We start from the raw sequence: 22,051 nt of genomic DNA, 5'->3' as shown, positions 1-22,051 counted from the left end.
ACATACCTATAAGAAACATTTTAGGTAAATTGGATGTAATCTATTAGGCATGGCAGTAGCTGGGGATAAGAGGATCCCTGGAAAGGCCTCTTGTAGAAAGTAGGCTTTGAGCTGAGTATTAAAGGAATGTAGGAAGTAGAAATGGGGAAGCTAAACGGTACAGTGAATAGAGTGCTGGGCCTGGAGTCAGGACTTCCTGAGTTCAAACATGACCTCAGACATTTAGTGGCAATATGATCCTGGGCAAGTCACTTAACCTTGTTTGCCTTAGTGCCTCATCTGTAAAATGATCTAGAGAATGAAATGACAAACCACTCCAGTATCTTTGCCAAAAAAACTCCAAATAGACTCACAAAGAGTCAGACATGATTGAACAACAACCAAAAGGAAGTAGAAATAAGAAAGCATACAATTCCAGTTATGACTGGAGGGCAGCCAGTGAAAAGGTATGGTGTGGATGGCATGTACTGTGTAAGCAACACAAGAAGGCCATTGGATTGTAGAATACTTGGAGGGGCATAAAGTATAAGACAGGAAGGACAGGGAAGGGGCCAAGTTGAGAGGAGCTTTAAAAGTCTACCTGAAGGTTTTCTATTTGATCCCAGAGATAAAAATACCAGATTTTATTGTGTAGAGAGAAGAGTCACATAGTCAGGCCTGTGCTTTTGAAAAATCACTTGAAATTTAACAAATGCTTGTTGATTGGTACATATGTTAAGATTGTACAGTCTTCCTTAGCCAATGAAACAGAGATAACTCTGTTCAAGGATTCTTTGGTTATCACTGTTGAGCAACACAGAAAGATTAGGGACACGTACATCAAAGGCATTTGCCACGTTATGCATGGAGGACGAACAGTGCAAAATCCAACTGGAAGAAGGATTTCTAATAATTGCCAAAGCTCTGCAGTTGGCCTATTTTATTTGCAGGGAGTATTGCACCAATTACGATGAGCCCTAGCACTCAGCAGATCTATTGCCTCTTGAGATGTTGGCCTAGTAACTCACATAGCAAAATTAAATTAGTATTGCCCAAATTATGACATGCAAATAGATGGCCAGTCCATTGATTTAGCTAGGTTACCTATGTGTTAAATTGGCCCAGCAGATAGATGACATATAATTTGGTCCCAGAAATGAATAGAAGAAAGTGAATAGGTAGAAACACATTAAGGAAATGGCAATACTTTCAGAAATTCCAAGCTTTTCCCTGCCACCAAAACCATCTTTTGAACATTAGCAGTCCCCCAAGAAAGCTATACCTCTTAGAATGAAAAATTCAGATCTAGAAGGGACCTCAGGTCATCCAGCTAACATACTCATTTCAAAGATGAACTAAATCTTGGAGGTGGACAGGTATTCTATCTGATGTGGGAGAGGAGGGAAGTCTGTGCAAAGGTCTTGTGGAAACAGGGATTCCTAGGGGCAGGATGAAGAGAGAAACTATTCCAGAATTGGAACATAGTGCAAACCTGTGGAGATGGGAGATGGACTGCTGTGTCTAAGTAACATCCAGAATCCTAGAATGGCTGGACCAGAATATGTGAAGGGAAGAATAAGATTAGAAAAGTGGGAATGGGCAAAGTTGGGAAGAGTTTTAAGTGCTAGACAGAAGAGGTTTGTTCTTCAGCAAATGGGAGTTCGGAATCACTGAGACAGGGAGCTGAGTCAATGCTTAGCATTGAGGATGGCATCAGGGCAGAATCAGTGGATAGGAATTGATCTTTTAAAAGAGCTGAATGACCAGACTTTGTGTCAGATGGTGCTGTGTACTGTAAGGATATATACAAATAAGTAAATACAAAATACATACCAATTAATTTCAGGTGGAGAGGTTCCCAGGTGGCCTCAGGAAGGAAGAAGGACCTGAGCAGAACTCTGAAATGAGCTCAGGGTTTTAAGAGGCAGAGGGGAGGAGGACGTTGATTCCAGGCTGGGAGACAGCCTGGGCATAGAGAATGAAAAGTCCTGTCTGAAGGCCAGCAGGTGGGTCAGTGAGTGTGTGGTGGAGAGTAATGTGAAATAAGCTGAGAAAGGTAGGTGGCAGCCAGACTGTGTTTAAATGGTAAGCAGAGTAATTTGTACTTTATCTGAGAAGCCACATCCAGAGCCCCTGGAGCCTGGTAAGCAGGGGTCTTGAATATGATCTGATTTGTGCTTGCTTTAGCTATCCTGTTCTTCTTCTGTTTGATGACCATTTTCATAACTTCCAGAGCCTTCTTCAGGCATGTTCAGTGACATTTAAAACCTTAGACCCTCCTACCCAAGATACACTAATATAGACTTTTCTCCAACAATCTAGATCTTCACACTCCCAAACTTACCCCTAATGCATGCCAGTGGGTAAAGGTATTTTGTTAAAAATGGGAAGACAGAACTCAGGGTGAATGGCCTCTATTTTCCAGTAAAACATGAGGTGATATCCTTTGTGAAAGGGATGATTTGGAAGAGCAGGACAGAAGGAAAAGTTTGGAAGAACTGCTATTGCTGAGATGGTCGATTGGGAAAAGGAATAGTTGAAGATTAGATGACGTAATATTTATACATTTGGTAACATTTGTAGGAAGCTTAATCAGCATGATGGTATGCCTTACTCCAACACAGTTCATCAGCATCTAAGAGTTGAGTTAGATGGCGAGTGATTTTGGAGTTGGCAAGGTATGAATGGGGATAGGCCAAAGGGACAAGGGATTTAAGCATAGGGTATGGCATATATTTGAATTGGTTAACTACAACACACACACAGATACATTGTCCCATAGTTTATAAATTTCTTGATGGCAGGGATTATTTCACTTGTCTCTGTAATCCCAACACCTTGAACGATGCCTCGTGTAAAACAGGCTCTTAATAAATATATATTGATTAACTAATTGGGAGGGTGTTGGGAAATGGAAAAATAGGCAGTCAAAATGAGGAAAAAGGATGGACTTTAGAGGTTATGGTTAAATAGATGAGTTTCAAAGTTGTCTGTCATCAGACACTTATGAATGATGGTAAAATCAAGGCATGACCATCCCCATCTGTGATCACTTATCCTGGATATCATTAAGTAAGAGGATGGCACATTTAAAGTATCATCCTGACTTGTTGATCCATGAAATTGCTTTGCATTCTGATATTATTTGATTCTGTGATAATAATCTCAGTCATTAAAGGATGGTTTAAGTTGCTTCATAGGGAATATTATTCTACTTTCTAAATTTGGGATTTGGAATTTCACAATTCCAGTTTTTTTTTTAATCCAGAAAGTTTTGCTACTTTTCATATATATTCATAGGATAGACTGTTGAGCTGATTCTAGCAAGATGAACTATAAAAAGGAGAGTTGTCCAGGCCTTTACTTAGATTAAAAAAATTTAGCTGTGGAAGTGTAGGTTAGGAGAGAGGCATGGTCACTCAACTCTTCACTTAGAAAAGACTTGGGGAATTGAGTGGACTAAAAGCTCAGTATCATTCAGTAGTATACCTTGGTAACCATTAAAGTTAATGTGCTTTTAGGTCACATTAATCTAATCTTCATGTCCAGAACAAAAGAAGTGATCATCCCAGCCGCCCTGGACAGACTACAGCTGGAGTATTGTATTCAGGTCTAGGAGATGTCATACTTTAGGGAGACCTGTAAATCAGGGCAACTAGGAAGGTGATAGGGCTGGAAGAAGGAACTAGGAATATTTAGCCTGGAGAAGGAAAGACTTCGAAGAACTTCTAGATGTCTTCAGGTATTTGAAGTGTTGTTATGTGAAAGAAGGCTTAGACTTGTTTTGCTTGGCTCCAGAAGGAACTGAGAATAGTGAATGAAAGTTGCAGAGAGACATATTTCAACTTGATAGAAAAAATTCCTGCTAATTAGAGCTGTTCAGATGTGGAATAGGTCGTCTGAGGAGACTGAATTCTCTCTTCCTGGAGATCTTCAAGGGAAGGTTATGTTAGTGGTTGCTGGGAATATTGGGGAGCTGATTTCATTTTAGGGATGGGTAGGGCAGCTAGGTGGTCCAGTAGATAGGGGTCCAGTGGGTAAATAGGATATTGTTAGGAAGACTCATCTTCATGAGGTTAAATCCGACCTCAGATGTGGACTAGCTATGTGACCCTGGGCAAGTCACTTAACCCTGTTTGCTTCAGTTTCCTCATTTGTAAAATGAGCTGGAGAAGGAAATGGTAAAGTATTACAGTATCTTTGTCAAGAAAACACCAAATGGGGTGTACTGTAATCCATACTGTGTATTATATAGTGGACTACAATGCCAATGTTCATTGGTCTCAGATATAGGATTTTAGAATACAATATCCAAATTTATCAAGATTAAGGATTTTTTTTTATTTATTCTTAGAAATTTAGGCCCATCCTGGGTATTTTCCTGGGTCCAAAGTAAGGAAGAAACAAGGGAAGGAAAAAGCATTGATGAGGCACCTAGTGTATGCCAGGCTCTGTGCTAAGCACTTTTTACAAATATTATCTTATTTGTTCCTCCTAACAACCAACTCCCAACAGAAGTAGAAACTATAAAATACCAGTTTTGCTTCATTTCTGTATTTTCTTTGTTTTACTCCATGTATTTACCATGAGTTGCACAGTTATTTTTAATAGGTATTATTAAAAACTCGATTATTTTTCACAATTGTGTTCAATGTAGCACAGTGCAGGAGCTGCATTGGTTGACTCAAAAGACAGAAGAAGCATTGTGGAGATAGTGTTCCCTTGTGGGAGGAGCCTATCAGAAGGTTAGCTGAAAATACCATGTTCACTAATTCAAGTAGGAGAAGTCACCACAAGTAAAAAGCCTCATTCCAAAACGGATGAGAGGTGATGAAATCAAAGACAATGGGTTATAACCTTTGTTCCTGTTAAAGGTGTTTTTCTTGGGAAGGTGGCATCCAGGTCTCTTCCAGTTCTAGGGCTCTTTCTATATAATGTCAGTGTGTGGGATGGCTCGGATCCCTACTTAAACTAATTACTCAGAGGCCTCTCAAAGTGATGACAGAAGGATTATTTATTCGATTCTCGAGAAGCGGGGTAGTTCCTGTACCAGCTCACCTGGAGCAGGAAAAGACAAAGACAAAGGAGAAGCAGTGATGTTTATAGACCTTAACGCAAGGCCCACCTCCCTCCACTGACCATAATCCTCATTGGCTGAGAATATGATCTTACATTCTAGACGCGAAATCTAACCAATCCCTTTTGAAATGAAGACATTGAAGAATTATGTAAGTTTTATCCAATCATTGAGACCCTAATGTACTACACAGTTTTATATCCTTATATGGAATTATTCCACGCTAAAAATATTGTAACCTTGAGCCTCTCGGTCTTACCTCACCCCTGGGAGAAGAATTACAATCTGAGAAGTCTTCACTAAACCTATTCCACTCATCAGAATACTTGGCTAATTTAATATATTGCTGAGTTGGTCATTCTAGACATTTTCTTTGGGTAATGGGAAATATAGATTTTTCCAAATATTCTGTTCCAGACAGTACGTGTGTATAAGTATACACACATACACACACACATAAACACACAGATATGAGAATAATTGAGAATGACTGGATCACAAAATTTTAAAACAAAGTTAATGGAATTTTTTCCCTTCTTTGCCCTAACCGTTGAGGACAGTTGATGTACAGGAAGGGAAATCCAGGGCCACAAAGAAAAAAAACACCTTAACTTAGATGTCTTATGGCACAGACAAATATTAATTGTTTGGTTCACCTTTTCAAGTTAGTAAAATGTGATATAAATTAATATATAAAAGCTATTTGAACAGGTGTCAGCTCTATTATCCCAAGGGTTTAGTAAAAATGATTTCATTGATGTATATAGTCTTTTTCATCTCCACAAATCACAGATAACAACCACTTGATGCCTTGAAGTTATGTGGTTACATGAAATTTTTTAAAAACAAATTTCACCACTTGGAAACCAACCCAATCCCTCTGTCTACTTATCCAATTGAGATAGCCCAGTACCTTATGCCTAATGTCTTTCAAAACTGCTAGTTAGCATCTGTTAGAGGCTGGCCTTCTTCAGCAGGAGTTTAGTAGGGAAAGGATTATATATATGTATGTGTGTGTGTGTGTATAGTTGTATACAACACATGTGCATATGCATATATATGGGCATGTACATATACATGTTTATGTGTATATATGTGTATATGTATACACATATATATTCCTTTCCTTACTGTCTTCTCTAATTACTTGTTATTGGAGAAGAAGACCAAACTCTGTCAGATCTTAGCAGGCTTGAAAGACATTAGCCATAGAGTACTGGGCTATCTCTATGTCTATATGCATACATACATGCACATATACATACATACATATATACACACATGTATATAATTCTTATGTATACTTTAATTAAATATTAATATTCATAGTATTCATTTTTAAATTTGTGATTTATTTTTAGCATTCATTTTTGAAAATTTTGTGTTCCCCATTCTGTCACTTCATCCAGCCCCTTACCCACTGAGGAGGCAAGCATATGATATCAGCTATATGGATGAAATCATGTAAAACATATTTCCATATTAGTCATGTTGCAAAAAATTAAAAGGCAAGAAAAATAAAGGCACTTTAAAAAGTATACTTCAGTCTGTCCTTAGAGTTCATCATTTCTCTCTCTGGAGATATATGGCATTTTTCATTATTAATCCTTTGGAATTGGCTTGAATCATTGTCTTGATTGGAGTAGCTAAGTCACAGTTGAGGATCTGATAAATATAACATACTTGGTAATTTACTTATGTTTTTATTATGCTTGTCTTGTTTTCCTCTTTAATATATAATTTATTTTTCAGTTCAGATCATTCACATTCACAAGAATTTGAATTCAAAATTTTCTCCCCATCTCTCGCCCCCCCACCCCAGGACAGCATGCACCCCATTCACCCCTTCCTCTAGTCTGTCCTCCCTTCTATTACCCACCCTTCTTCCATCCCCTTTCCCCTCTATTTCCTGTAGGGCAAAATAGATTTCTATATTCCATTGCATGTATAGCTTAATTTCCAGTTGCATGCTAAAACAATTTTTAACATTCAGACTTAAAGCTTTGAGGTCCATGTTCTTTCCCTTCCTCCCCATCCACCCTCACTGAGAAAACAAGCAATTCAGTATAGGTCATATATGTGTACCAATGCAAAGCACTTCCATAATATTTATGTTGTAAAAGACTAACCACATTTCTCTCTGTCCTATCCTGCCCTGCATTTATTCCATTCTCTCCCTTGTTTGCTTCTGATTATCCTTTTCCCCAATGTACTGTCCCTTCTATTATCTTCCCTCTCCTATCCCCTTCCTCTTTGCCTTCCTGCAGGGTAAAATAGATTTCCATATCCAAATGAGTGTGTTATTCCCTCCTTAAGCCAAATTCCATGAGAGTAAGGTTCAATTATTTTCTTTAATCTCTCCCTTCTTCCCCTCCGTTATAGAAGTCTTTCTTCCCTCTTTTTAAAAAATTATTATTTTAGTTGTTTTCAGTGTTCCACAATCACTTCCATATAAGTTAGATTTTTCCCCTCCCTCCCTCTCCTTCCCCCCTCCCTCCCTGAGATGGCATAACATTTTATATAGGTTCTACATATACATTCCTATTAAATACATTTTCACCTTAATCATGTTGCATAGAAGAATTAAAATGAATGGGAGAAATCATAAAACAAACCAAAACTTCATACAAAAGGAAATGATTGCTGCATTCTGTAATCCAATTCCATAGTTCTTTCTCTGGATGTGGAAGACATTTTGCTTTAAGAGACCACTGGGATTTTAAGTCCTTGCATTGCAATGAAGTTTAAGTCTACCAGAAAAAAATCCTTGCACATTGTGGTTGTTGATGTGTACAAAGTTCTCCTGGTTCTGCTCCTTTCACTCAGCATCAGTTCATATAAGTCTCTCCAGGCCTCTCTGAAGTCTTCCTGTTCATCATTCCTTACAGCACAATAGTATTCCATTACATTCATATACCACAGTTTATTCATTCAGTCATTCCCCAGTTGATGGGCATCCCCTTGATTTCCAGTTTTTGGCCACCACAAAGAGTACTGCTATAAATATTTTTGTACATGTGGGACCCTTTCCCATTTTTATGATTTCTTGGGGATACAGTCCTACAAGTGATATTGCTGAGCTCTTAAATATTGCTAAAACAGGTCAAATCATGGTGAGTACCAGCTGGATTCCCTCACCTATTCTCTGTCCTCAGGACCAAAGGGAGGATTGAATCATTGTGGGTAGAATTTACTGAAAAGAATTCTTGGGTTTACAATTGGTTTACTTTGTCATTATTGTACAATTGGACTTCTTTTTGGTTTAAGAAAAGTTAGGGTTTAATTAAGGGTTAGGAGGAATAATGTATAGCAGAGATGCAGGTAGGTGGAACAGCAGTAACTTCCTTATTGACCTCACTATCAAATACTCAGCACACTGTTGCTAGATCCTTCTCAAAAGTTGTGACTTCAACAGGGGACTCTAATAATCATCCTTATGAGAGTTTCCCTTTGTACCTTGGAACAAGTGCAACTTCTGACTGCCTTCAAATCTGCCTCTAACTGGCCCCAAGCCATGCCTGACTTCTACTTTATACTGTATTTTATCCAAAATGTTGGTTTTTTGATGGTCCCCATCCTTCGTCCCCATCTGCCCATCCCCAAAGCCTTATCTAGAGCTAGGCTGTCTCACATGTTATAGGATAATTCTCTCCTTTTAAACCCAGCTCAATTTGTTCATTCTCTTTTATTTCCTATTTAATGTCAGTTATTCTCTAGCTCTTTTTGCCCCAATATCCTACAACCCAATGTAATGTTTTTCAGTTTGCAAGAACTCAGAAAATATTCAATTGACTTTTATATGACAACAATAACAATAATGATAATTATGATAACAGTAACACTCTCTTTAAAGTCCTTTCCATAATAATGAATGGGGTAGAAAAAATTGTTTTCGTGCAAAAGAAAAAATATATGTTGATTATTAAATAATGAGGATGTTACTGCTATTATGGATAAACATTTTGATGTGTAATTTGAGTAGGAAAAAAACTTTTTGATATAAATTATTAAAATGTATATGAAGTAACAGCTTTCAGATGAGACTTGGATGGTTTTGGAGACAGAGATCTGTGATATAGAAGTGTGGACTCAGAATGAAGAGTGGAGACACTTCATTTGTGTGGGAAGTTTAATATTATAAGGAGGAAATAAAGGATCTTTTATTTGTTAAAAATTAAGGTATGTGATCACAAAATGACAGTTTCAAGGGCATCAAAGAAGCACATATTTTTTTAGAGATCTGAGACTTGAGGCACAATGTGGTGGGACTTCCTTTATCTGCTGCAACATTTCCTGCCTAATCTTCAACCTTTGAAAGGAAGTATAGTGAAAAGCATCTTCCCTTCTGACCATCTGACAGTGTGCCTTTCATCTCATGATACATTCATTTCTAGTTTGATCTATAGTCTCCTTTTGGGAAGAAGAGCTAGGCCATCTCCAGTTGTCTTGATTGATATCTGGTCACTTGGACCCAGATGGCTCTAGAGGAGAACGTGAAGCTGGTAACTTTGCACAACTTTCCCTCACTTAAGTCAAATTCAGTTGCAATCACGTGATCACCTCCTTGATGTCATGGTCCTCTTTCAAGAACAAAGGACAAGCTACAACTATGGGACCTTCCACTCAATGATGAACGTTCTCACATCATCCAAACTTCATTCTTTATCCTCCACTACCCAATTCCTTATTCTCAGCCTGCTCACATTTCCTACTCCAAAGCTTCACCCAAACACCACCCTCCCTTTCAGTTATGCCCTCTGGAATGCCTGCTCTATAGGCAATGAACTTCCCTTCATCCTAAATCTTTTCCTCTCCAACTCCTTCCATTTTTTAGCTATTATTGACATCTGGCTCTTCCTGATGACATAGCTTCCCTGGCATACCCTTCCAGTATTGTTTACATTTTCATTCATTCTCCAGGGCTCACTGGTCAAAGTATGGGAGTTAAAATACTCCTTGTTCTCCCTTTCTACTTCCAGGATCTCTCTCTACCTCCATCACTTGGTAACCTCTCCTCCTTTGAAGCTAATGCTATTCATTTCTCCTAGCCATCCAAAATCTTGTTAGCTATTGTCTAGAGATATCCAGGTCATGCCTCTTCCTTCTTCAATGAATTCAGTGCATAGTTCATAATTTTTCTCTCTTCTTCAACTCCTGCCTTCATATTAGGGGACTTCAACATTTATGTGTGTATAGGTGTACATATATATGGGTGTATATGTACGTACATATACATATATACCGCTATATACATATATGCACACATGTATTTCAGCAACAATTTTCCTATATTTCTTCTTCCCTTTGCAGCTAGATTCCTTGAAGAGGCTGTGTACAATAGATGATTCGAAATTCTCTCCTCTTACTCTTTTTCTAAACCCCTTAGACTGTAGCACAAGGCATCATTTCTTCACCAAAACTGTTCTCTCCAAATTTACAAATGATCTCTTGATTGTCAAATCCAATTGCCTTTTCTCAATTCTTGTTCTCTTCTACTTTCTGTGGTTTTCATTGGTCACCCTCTCCTCCTGATACTCTCTTGGTTTTTGTTATACCATTCTCTCCTGGGTTTCCTCCTACTTATCTGACTGTTTTTTCTCAGTCTTCTTATTTATCCTGTCATTTTTTAAAAAACTGGGACAATTAACTCTTTTGTCCCATATATGGTTTCTTGAAATAAAGCTCTGAAAAATCAGGCTTTAGCAAAGTCCATTGTAATTCAAATGGAGCTACTTGATTATGTCTTAAAGTCAAGTCACTTTGGCTCTCACTTATTGATCAATAATAGGTCCCAGTCAATGCCTCAGGTGGTTATTATTTGGAATTTTGATGGCTCAGAGTGTAAATAGCAATTGTTTCTGTTCTGGCCAGAAATTCTAAGGGTCTTCTTCTCCCAGAGAGTTTTTCTTTTCTTTTCTTTTTCTTTTGTGTAGGCAAAGGAGACTTTTTTCTTCATTTCTTACCTAGCCTTGCATCACTGAATGGGTGTTGCCTCAGACAAACTGAGACCTGAGAAAGACCTTGGTTTAAAAAAAACAACATCTTCTATTGCATCTGGGGCCATCTCTACTTGTCCTGATCTATGTTTTGCTGATGGACTTAGATGACTTCAGAAGAGAGGGTGAAGTTAATGACTTTGCACAGCCCTGTCTCACTTAAATCCAATTCATTTGCAAGTCAAGCCATCACCTTCCTGATGTCATTGGTCCTCTTCAAGAACAAAGGACCAACAGCATAGCCAGGATATAGTAAACTGAGAGGCTTCAGGTGAACCACTGCGGATTGTGACTGGAGAACAGATATCATCCAAGAACTCAAGGGATAGTTATTGCCTTTTAGCACCACTTAGAGTTCAAGAAGAGTGAAGATTTTCACAAGGGCTTGTTGCTCTCTGCTGCCACCTCTAGATTGAGAAGAAAAAGTAGAGGAAACTTTGCAAAGATTGGGCAGCAAGGTAGAACAGTAGACAGAGCCTGGTGCAGAGCCTGGAGTCAGACTCATTTTTCAGAGTTCAAATCTGGCCTCAGACACTTACTAGCTATGTGACCCTGGGCAGGTCACTTAACCCAGTTTATCTTGGTTTCCTCATCTGTAAAATGAGCTAGAGAAGGAAATGGCAAACCACTTCAGTATCTTTGTCAAGAAAACCCAAAATAGGGGTCATAAAGAGTTGGACATGATTGAACAATAACAAAATATATTTTATTATGAATTCTCTGGAATTGTGGTTGATCATTTGATTGATCATAGTTGATCAGCTCTGAATTGTTCCTTCAAGTTTTATGAAGTTGATTTTCTTTACAATATTGTTATTATTGTATAAATTGTTCTCCTGGTTTGACTCACTTCACTCAGCTAAAGCTGAGTTCATCCAAGTCTCACTAAACAGGTTACCTATAAGAAGATAATGGTCTCTTTCTCCAATTGATAAAAAATGAATTTTTTTTTACTGCAGATGGCCTTGAGGTCATCTAGTGACCTGGAAGATGCTCCTGGTGCCATGACTGTTCACGATCACTTTTTTACTTGAAGATATATACTATGGCCTTCAAAGATTTGACATCATCTACCATGTGGACCTGATTATTTAGATTCTGGGTTCAGTCCTTCTGAAGGAAAAAGGCAATGCCTGGAATTTCTAATCTTCATTCTCCCACATTCAGTTTCTCTCTCAGGAGATATTATATTCTTTTGTTTTGTTTTTGTTTTCAGGTTTTTTAGTTTGTTTTGTTTTTTAGTTTTTGCTTTCCCCCTTTAAGGCAGCTTATATCAGGCTTCTTTCATCTTGTGATCAGAATAGTCTGAACTGCCAAGCATTCAAACTATGCTTCAGAGAGTACAACTCCGATGGGGTGGCCACATTGTTTGAATGCCAAATGTACACTTGCCAAAAAGACTATGTTATGGAGAACTCACATGGGGCAGGTGATCACATGATGTCAGAAGAAGCGATACAAGGACACTCTCAAGAGCTTTGGATTTGACTGGGCAACATGGGAGACACTGGCACAGGACCACTCAGCATGGTGTGCCCACATCAGAAAGGGTGCTGTGCTCTATGAGCAAAGCAGAATTGAGACAGCACAAAGTAAACACAGGATGCACAAATTTGGAGTAAACACCCCAAATGCTCACATGGACTGTCTGTGCCCAACCTATGATAGAGCATTCTGAGCTTGTATTGGTCTGATCAGTCACAGTTGGACACACTGAAACTTCACTTTATCATGGTGATGTCATTTTGGTCCTCTATGAAGACGAAGGACAACAACCACCAACGAGAATAGTCTGGTAACAGTCCTAAAGACATTTCAACAATGGATGATCATTTAGAATAGAGGCGTCAAATTCAATGTAATTGGTAAATTTTTAATAAAATTTAAAAAAATCCCACAATAGAACATAGATGAATATGTGGTCTTCTAAGTCAGTATGCAGCCAGTGGAGATCCTTATGTAAGGTCTGGTAACATGGTTTCTATTTCCCATCATTGCTTTAAGAACTTACCATTAAGGTGTGGAGTATGGCAGGAATAGTACCCTGAACAACTCTCACTCTTCCCCCTACAGGTTAGGCTAGTTCTTCTTAAAAGGCATGTTATAAAGTAAATTATATTCTCCTGATAGAATTGGTTCAGTGGACAAAGGCTTAGGCCATGAATATGACTTTCAGGTCATTTAGATATAAAACAGCCTGGACACAAGGAATGGAGCTCCTGTCTTGGCTTGTAACCACAACCAGCCTCATGAGCCACGGCCTGGGAAACTGCTCCAAGGATCAGTTATTTATCCTGAACAAAAACCCCTTCCTGGCTCTGAGTACCCTTTGCCAACTAGGGCTAAGTGAACCAAATTCTGTTAATATCAGATGAATTACAAGGTCTCTTTATTCCATTTTTGAACCTAGAGTACTAGGGAATCCACCTAAGTCTGGTCCAGCACCTAATACCATATAAGGTCAAATGATATTCCTAGCTTAGAAAGTGCCAGTCTTGGAGTCAGGAAGATACAGGTTTGTATTCTGTTATTAATTAACCTTGCTGCCTCAGTTTTTTCATCTGGAAAGTAGGAATAGTAATAGTACTTACCTCAAAGGGTTTCGTGAAAGTGTAAATATAAATCATTTTAAAAACTATATGTATATATACATGCACATACATGTAAATGTCAGCTATCATCATTATTATCATTTTTATCATTATTTTTTGTAATTTGTGCTTACTTAGGATGACTTGTGAAGGGTCAGTCATACTTCCCATGAGGTGTTAAATTGATTTGGAATGTAACGTTGTGTAATTTACTTTGGACATCCCATTCTGAAGGAGTAGTCCACAAAAGGAAATGATGTTTATCCAGCTTAATCCACTCCTGGATTTATGCATCATAGCTAACAACACCAGTTATAACCAGTATTTCCATGTCTATGCGCAGCTATAAAAGGCATTGGACAAAATGGCAAATATTCCTGAGACCAGGTTTGTGATAATAGTGGTTCCAGAATGGAAGGGAAATACAGAAAACATCCTTTGACTCCTGAACAACCTGGAATCCAGACAGTGAGTAGTAGTGGCAATGATCTGCAATGCCTGATGCCTATTTTCAGTCATCATGTAAAACTAATATTCTGAATGGGAAATCTGTATTTGTTATAATCATTTATTCTGCATTTATATAGTGAGTTGGAAAGAGTATCTCTAAGAATCTTACCACCGCTAGCATTTGTATTCTTTTAACTGTTGGAGAGAGATGTGTGATTTTAGAGGGGAGATTATAGATGGTTGGTTGTCTCTGTGTATCCTTAGACTATATCCAGGATGGAAAATATTTTATTTTTAAAAAGTTCATTTGAGTTATTATTTTTTGTTTTAGTCTCCAGGCAAAAGTCATTTTAACCCAGAAATCATAACCTGTATACTTTACTATGACATCACAGTCATTGAACTGAGAATGACTGAGAAAGAGCAGACATTTTTGGAATCAGAGGACTTGACTTCCAGTCCTGCCTATCGCCAGTATAATCTTTGGCAATTCTTTATCATTGTTAGACTTCAATTGTCTCATCTATAAAATGAGGAGGTGGAAATGGCCTCTGAGTTGTTTTCAGACTTTAGATCTGCAACCCTATAATCCCACAAAATAGCACCAGACTGCAGAAACAAAGCTATATTTAACAATGCATTACAAGTTGCAATGATCATTTTATTTTTAAACGTTAAATTTATTTTTGATTTTGATTTTTAATTCCAAATTACAATTCCCATTTAAAAAAGCAAATGTCTCTAGAAAGAGTTTCCTCTATTTGGAACAATAGCTTAGGGATTTTTTCAAATTCTACACTCACCATGAAGGAGAGATGCCACATAGGGAAAGTTACCATTGAGGAGAATCAGAATGAAAATAAAACAGATTATTGTACTTCAGAATTTCCCCAGCAGGTGGCTTGCATACTCTTTCCGGCTTTGAGAATCTGCTTTAACTTCTTCAGGATAACTCAGCGTCCAACAGATCACAGAGGCTTTGGAAAAGTAGCCTTTGAATATCTGAATTCTTCCAGATCTCACCTGGTATATCTGATTTTCCAAGTTCACCAGCCTCTGACAAGTTAAAAGCCATTGAAGCTTAGTAAAAATAAATACAGAAATAAATAAACATGCCAGTGAAGTCAGCAAGAGTGACTGCTAAGCGTAGTAACTGAGTGAGTTGAGCTATTCAGTAACTGGGCAGAATAAGGATCCAGCATTCAATACTTACTATACTATTATATATATAATTGTGGGCAATCTTAGGGTCTTAGTTTCCCCTTCTGTTTATGAGGCGGTTAGACTAGATGATATCTGAAGTACTTTCTGGCTCAGAATGTATGATTTTATGTATGACCTTGATTTATTCAGTTCATTTTGGATAAAAATCAGGAAAGCTATTAGTTCAATTTTTTGTGTTCTCTTCCTTTTGTTTTCTGATTGTTCATGACTTTTAATTTCCTATATTTTTAAAGAAAACATCATAATTAATGAGCTTAGTATATAACTGTTCAAAATAGTACTAGGCAATTTTTTTAAAAAATAGCATGTATCATCATCCTATGGGTGTGGATTGAATGCATTGTTTTTTGTTTGTTTTATTTTGTTTTTATTTTTTTCCCTTATAGTCCTTTTTCCCTGCCTAGGAAACTAGGTTACCTGGCAGGAGTGAGTAACAGGCCCTTTGTTCATTGACCAGTAGTCAGTAGTAAGTAGTGTTTCAGTGAGGGACTTTCAGTCAAAAGCCATCTTCTGAGATGGCATTGGTAGTGGTGGTAGATAAAACAACCACTTCTCCAACTAAGTTTCAGATTTTCTGACTTTCTAGAACACCTGCTGTGCCCTGGACTCCACCTTCTCAGATATACAATAAATCTTCCCTTCTAGCTTGCCCTCCAGAGTAGTCATCCCCTCTATTCAGAGTTGGATATTTCCTTAGTGCAGTCCAACAATAGTTTGATTTGTTTTTTTTAGCAGTAGTAATGCCAAAATCTTGGATTCTTGTCATTGTTGAGTCATCCAACTCTCTGTGACCCCATTTGGTATTTTCTTGGTAAAGAGACTGGAATGGTTTGCCATTTCCTCCTCCAGTTTGTTTTACAGATGAGCAACTGAGGCAAACAGGGTTAAGTAACGTGCCCAGGGTCACACAGATAGCAAATGTTTGAGGCTGGATTTGAACTTGAGAAGATGAGTCTTCTTGATTCCAAGCCTAGTACTTTATGCACTGGACTGCCTAGCTGCCTTAAAATCTTAGATACAAGTTCAATTATTATTATTCCAGCTATTAAATCAGCAGCATTATTATTATGAAAAATAACAAATATATCACACTTCAAAGTTTTCAAAATACTTTATTTACATTCTATTTTAATCTTCACATGAAACTTTTAAGGTAAGTATTATATTCATTATGATTCCCTAATTTGCAGATGGGGAAACTGGTTGAAAAAAGGTTAAGTGGATTAGCCAAGGTCAGTACCTACTGAGTTTTTGAAATGGATTCTGATCACAGGTCTTCCTGACTCTAAGTCTATCCATTACATCAGAGGTGTCAGACTCTGGCCCTGCTGCCCCATGGGGTCTGTAATGAGCCCACACATTTCTATTTGTGATTGACACCATGGAACTACACTGTATCAAATATATCTACAAGATTATTGAATTTCTGGGCGTCTACTTATTGTTGTGTTTTCTCTTTGTAGTCCTTCCAGAATCCTAGTGGACAAGCACCTTTTCAGTCACAAGCAGTATTTCACTCACAACATCATGGTCACAGTGAAATAGATTCCAGACCATTCGTTGTGTGTACCAACCCAGGAGTTCTTGGGCAGTCAGCATCCTCAACTATAGCATGCCATCAGGTAAAGTCTTGGGCAACACTCCTTCCTTAGGTGGCTGGAATGTATCCCCAACTGTCCAAGTGCGCTTGATTCATTAATTTAAAGACCACACCTAATCTCATCTTGACACAAGATGTGAATTTATACAAGGTTTAGTAGCTAAGGGTGGGTCACCTTGCCTCTTAGTGTGAACAGGATTCCCAAGCCTGGTCCCTCCTTCCCTGAGTCCTCCTTTCCTAAAACTGAGTATTGGGGAAGTCTAACCCACCTGCCCACCTAGTTTGCTCATCACTAAGTGAAAGAAGATGCTGACTGAAGGGAGAAGAATACAAGAGTTCTGTGACCCATGCTACACCTAGGTTTATGCCATAGCTTCTTTCCATGTCAGTAGGATAAAATGCAACTTCTTCAGTCAGACATCTTGGTTGGCATCATTCCCCTTTACTCTCTACTCCTATCAAACTGGATTGCTGCCTATTCTTTGTTTGTGACATGATGTTTCCTGCCTCTCTGCAGCTTTGCTTGTGTTCCTCCATGACTGGAATACATGCCTTCCTCACTGCTGCCCCATAGACTTCATGATTCCTCCAAAGCCCAGCTCAGGGACCACCTTATGCACAAAGCCTTCCCTGATCCTTCCAAAGATTAGCATTTTTTCTTTCTTAAGATTATTCTGTACGTAATTGTATATAATTTGTATTTGTTTACTTGTCTACAACTTATTGCCCTTTATAGATATAAACTTTTTGAGTGCAGGAGGGGTTGAATCATTTTTGTCTTTGTGTACACATTGCTGTGCACAGGGCCTGGCACGTAGTAGGTTCCCTTTATATGTTTAAGCTTTTGAATGTTTTTGAATGAATCAAACTCTGACCTGTTGAGTTACTCCATCTTTGTGATGACTTTTAAATCCAAGTTTTCCTTTTATCAGTATAGGCCGGACTCCACAATTTCTTAGGATTTCTTTCTGTATCCTACATAAGTATGCTACTAGTAAAGGAGGAATGGGTCTTACTTCTCTTTGTGATAGCAGGGATATAGCTTCTTCTTTAGATGTAATATCACAAAATTCCAAACATGTTTCCCATGTAAGTGGTACAAAGTTTTTCCCTTTTATTAATTCCTGAATGCCTGAGGTTAGATCACCTGAGAATTTTCACACAAGCAGGGTTCAGGTGTAGTAAGTAACTGGACTTCTGGCACCTCTGCCCCACCCCTATGATCTTCCAGGGCATCCCTCCAACTAGTCATTCTGTGGTCAAACTGGTAATAAGTCTCTCTGAACTTTGCTATACCTATCCTCAGAGAGCAGATGTGGTCTGCACTTGAAGTCTTTCCAGCTTAGTAGGACCTCCAGAATGTGTATTCTGCCACCATAACCCTGAAGAACCCAGAGTTGCCTTTACACCCCCATGAACCATCAAATTAGCTTGTAAATGCTCCTGCAAGAACAGAGGGTCAATAAAAGGACCACCACCTCCATTGTTCTAAACACTGTGTCTCCAATGCCACCTAAGAGAGGGTTAGGGCTTTTTTTTTCAACTGCCCTGTCACTTATTTCATAATTTTGATCTTGTAGTTCATTAAAATCTCCAGAACTTTTTGCACAAATACTTGTCTAGCCAGGTCTGCCTCCTCTGTTACACTTGAGCAGTTGCTTTTTGCACCCAGGTATATGTCTTTACGTTTCTCTTTTAACTTTCTTAGATTCAGGCCCTCGTTGTATCCTGCTCAAATTCAGTTCATTTCAACAAAAATTGTGGAAGGTAGTATGCTAGATGCTGAAGACAGAAAAAGTTTTAAAATGACAGTTACTACCACACTCAAAGAATTTATAATGCAATCAAAGACAATCTCTTGTTATTATATGAACCACAAAATGATTATATGCTAATAGTTTCATGTAACGTGTGTGTTCATCCTTCATTGCCGAAGAAGACCATGCCATCAGAGAAATGATGACATGACTTGCACTTGACTTTGTTTTGAGTGAGGGAGGGCTGTGCAGGTCACCAGCCTCACTTCTCCTCAGAGCCATCTGAATCCAGTGACCAGATATTCATCAGGATGACTGGAGATGACCCAGGATGAGGCAACTGGGGTTAACTGACTTGCCCAAGGTCACACAGCTAGTGAGTGTCAAGTGTCTGAGGCGAGGTTTGAACTTCTGACTCCTACCCTGGTGCTCTGTCCACTGCACCACCTAGCTGCTCCTTCATGTAATGTGGAGTATGATGGGAGCAATGGAGAAATTCAGACAAAATACTCTAGAAAAACTTGAGGAGGCAGCACTTTTAGCTGGAATGGAGGTGGAAAATTTGAGGGAGGACTTCATCTAGGAGGTAATAACTGAGTTGAACCTAGAGGTAGCAGAACGATTCTGAATGGCAGAAATGAGAAAGGAGTGCCTTCCAGATATGGGAGACAACCTGTGTAAATTCACAGAGGATGGAGAGAACATGTTGATTTGGAAAAAAATAGGTAATACTTTGGCTGCAACATGCAGTATATAAAGGACATCAGTGGGAAATGGGGCTACATTGAGTCACATCGTGGAAGGCCTTATATACTTGACCTTCCTGGCCTTTGTATTTCATCTGAGAATTCACAGAGTAACCAAAGATTTTTTTTAAAAAATCCTGACTTTGTTACCTAATGGGTTAGCTCTCCCTTCCATTTTTGTCTCTTCTGCAAATTTTATGAATGTGCTATTTGTGCTTAATCTGAAGTACTGATAAAAATGTTAAAGAGTAAAAGACTCTTACAAGGGAGAAGACTCCTAATGGCTAACCAATTTAATTTCTTTCCTTGCAGGGCAAAGAATGGTCACTATGGAAAATATTTTTGGCCTGTCTTTTGGCCTGTGTAATTACCACTACAATAGGAGTGCTGATACTGAGTCTGGTGAAGAGTAATTTTAATAATAATTCTCCAATTATCATTCAGTTGCCACAAAAGGCCATGGCCACAACTGCAAGTACTGCCATCACGACAAGTTCTATCACCTCTATGGACTCCACCACAGCCACTGTAGCAACCACAACCATAGCAAGTACAACAGATGCCTCTACATCAGCCACTTCAAATGCTACCTTAACTGTTCCTAACACCACAACTAGTCCTGGTAGCTCCGCAAACACCACCACAACTTCAAGTGACCTAGCAACACCTACTCCTTAGGTCATTGTCATAAGTGTCTGGAAGCAGCTAGATAGCACCATAGAGAGAGCACTGAGCCTGGAGTCAGGAAGACCAGAATTCAGATCTAGCCTCAGACACTTATTAGCTGTGCGAGCATGAACAAGTCTCCTGACCTCTGTCTGCCTCAATTTTCTCAACTATAAAATGGAGATAATAAGAGTATTCTCAGGGATATTGTGAGGATCAAAAATATGAGATAATATTTGTAAAATGCTTAGCCCAGTGCCTGGCACATAGTAGGGGCTTAATAAATGTTATTTTCTTTTTCTTTTCCCCCAACCACAGCTGCTACTGAGGCCACAATGTGTACCACCATAGCTTCAACTGAAGTCACTGCAAGCACCACTAAAATTGCTCTTGTTACCCCTATAGGCACCACTGTAGCTTCAACTTTAACCCCTTTAGTTTCCACCGCAGGTGAATCAAGCACTATATGATCCCATGCTCCTACCAGTGTACCAGAAACTCCATCAGCCACCTCCATAGCTTCCTCCTAAAACCAATGTAGCCTCTACCATCATGAAACAAGATGGGACTCTTAAAGCCACGACCACTATCACAGCTGCAACTATGATGACAGCCTTTATCACCAATACTATTGTACTTGTTATGGTAGGGACAAAAGTTCCTACCACAACATGACTAATGTCACAGGAATTTGTTCTGGCTGACTGCTTATATAAATCAGGGGTCCTCCCTCTTTCTTCCTTTCCCTCCTTCCCTCCCTCCCTCCCTCCCTCCCTCCCTCCCTCCCTTCCTTCCTTCCTTCCTTCCTTCCTTCCTTCCTTCCTTCCTTCCTTCCTTCCTTCCTTCCTTCCCTTCCTTCTTTCTTTCCTTCTTTCCTTCCTTCATTTTTTCATTCCAGATGGAGAGAGGATGTTTGATCACTGGAAAAAGTGAATAAAAAATAACTTTGATCATGTCACTCTTCTGAGCAACCACCAACAGGTATATCAACAGTAACACCAACAAACCCACAACTATGCCAGGGAGTACTGCAGCCATTAGTGCCAGTGCCATCACCATAGCCACAATGGCCAGTACCACCACAGCATAGGATAGGTTATTCACAGGGCATGACTAAAGGATAAAAAATAGATTGCTTTTTGTTTCATTGTTGTTCCCTTTATGTTAGAAGAAATCTGAGAAAGGCCCCTTAGTATGCTGGATAAACAATCCCTGCTGCAAACATGGTATGTGATTAAGTTACATAGGACAGTCAAAAATGGATGTGTTGCAATCTGAATCCTGAAAGGAAACATTCACATTAATAAAATCATATATACTTGTATGTTTCATTTTATTTATTCTTTTAGTTATAAAAATTAATATTAAACATATATTTGTAGACAAAAATTAGTGTGTTTTTGGAAGCTATTGTGCAAAATAGAGTGAGAGTTTCCAAATTCCTTGTAGGAATTTCTGAGAGTGTAAATAAAGCTATACTTGTATTTAACCCTTCTGTTATGATGGAATTTGGATACAGCTAACATTTATGTATTTACAAAGGCGCTTTAATATCTATACTCTTTAAATAAATTACTTTACACAGTGCTTTATATGCATGCATGTATGCTATTCTAAATAAAATTCATTTTTCCCCCCAAAAATGCTTTATTATTGATGTGCTAAATGGATATGTTTATTGGTTCAAGGATCTTTAATTTCACTGAAGTGAATATTCTGTCCCGCAATACAGACCCCAAACCTTTTACAACTGAGTTTGATGGTCTTTCAGAGATGTTACATCTGGACAATTCATGGCCCAATCTGATGATAAGCATCTCTGAAATTTGTTAGACTGGTTGTTGAACAACACACATAGGCCACCTCCAGGGCTATATACATGAAGACTTTTCAGAGTTCATACTTTGCTAGCAAAGTCTTTGATGAACCCAGGGTCATCATAAGGCTCAGAGAATGGCTCTGGTG

At 38.6% G+C, this 22,051-nt stretch overlaps 1 protein-coding gene and 1 long non-coding RNA gene across 3 annotated transcripts in view; one reads left to right on the top strand and one right to left on the bottom strand.

The window, feature by feature from the left end:
• LOC140501901 (uncharacterized) overlaps positions 1-22,051 on the bottom strand; it is a 156,982-nt gene that overhangs the window by 13,848 nt on the left and 121,083 nt on the right. The gene's annotated exons all lie outside the window — the stretch shown is intronic.
• DYNAP (dynactin associated protein) lies at positions 13,925-21,729 on the top strand. Its single transcript, XM_072606003.1, has 3 exons — positions 13,925-14,111; positions 16,781-16,939; positions 19,733-21,729. The coding sequence occupies exons 1-3, from the start codon at positions 14,055-14,057 to the stop codon at positions 20,096-20,098; spliced, it is 582 nt and encodes a 193-aa protein (XP_072462104.1). The 5' UTR covers positions 13,925-14,054; the 3' UTR covers positions 20,099-21,729.

This window comes from Notamacropus eugenii, chromosome 4 (assembly GCF_028372415.1).
Source record: "Notamacropus eugenii isolate mMacEug1 chromosome 4, mMacEug1.pri_v2, whole genome shotgun sequence".
NCBI lineage: Eukaryota > Metazoa > Chordata > Mammalia > Diprotodontia > Macropodidae > Notamacropus > Notamacropus eugenii.
The sequence above is the reverse complement of the archived record's forward strand: the minus strand, read 5'-3'. Positions and strand labels throughout refer to the sequence as shown.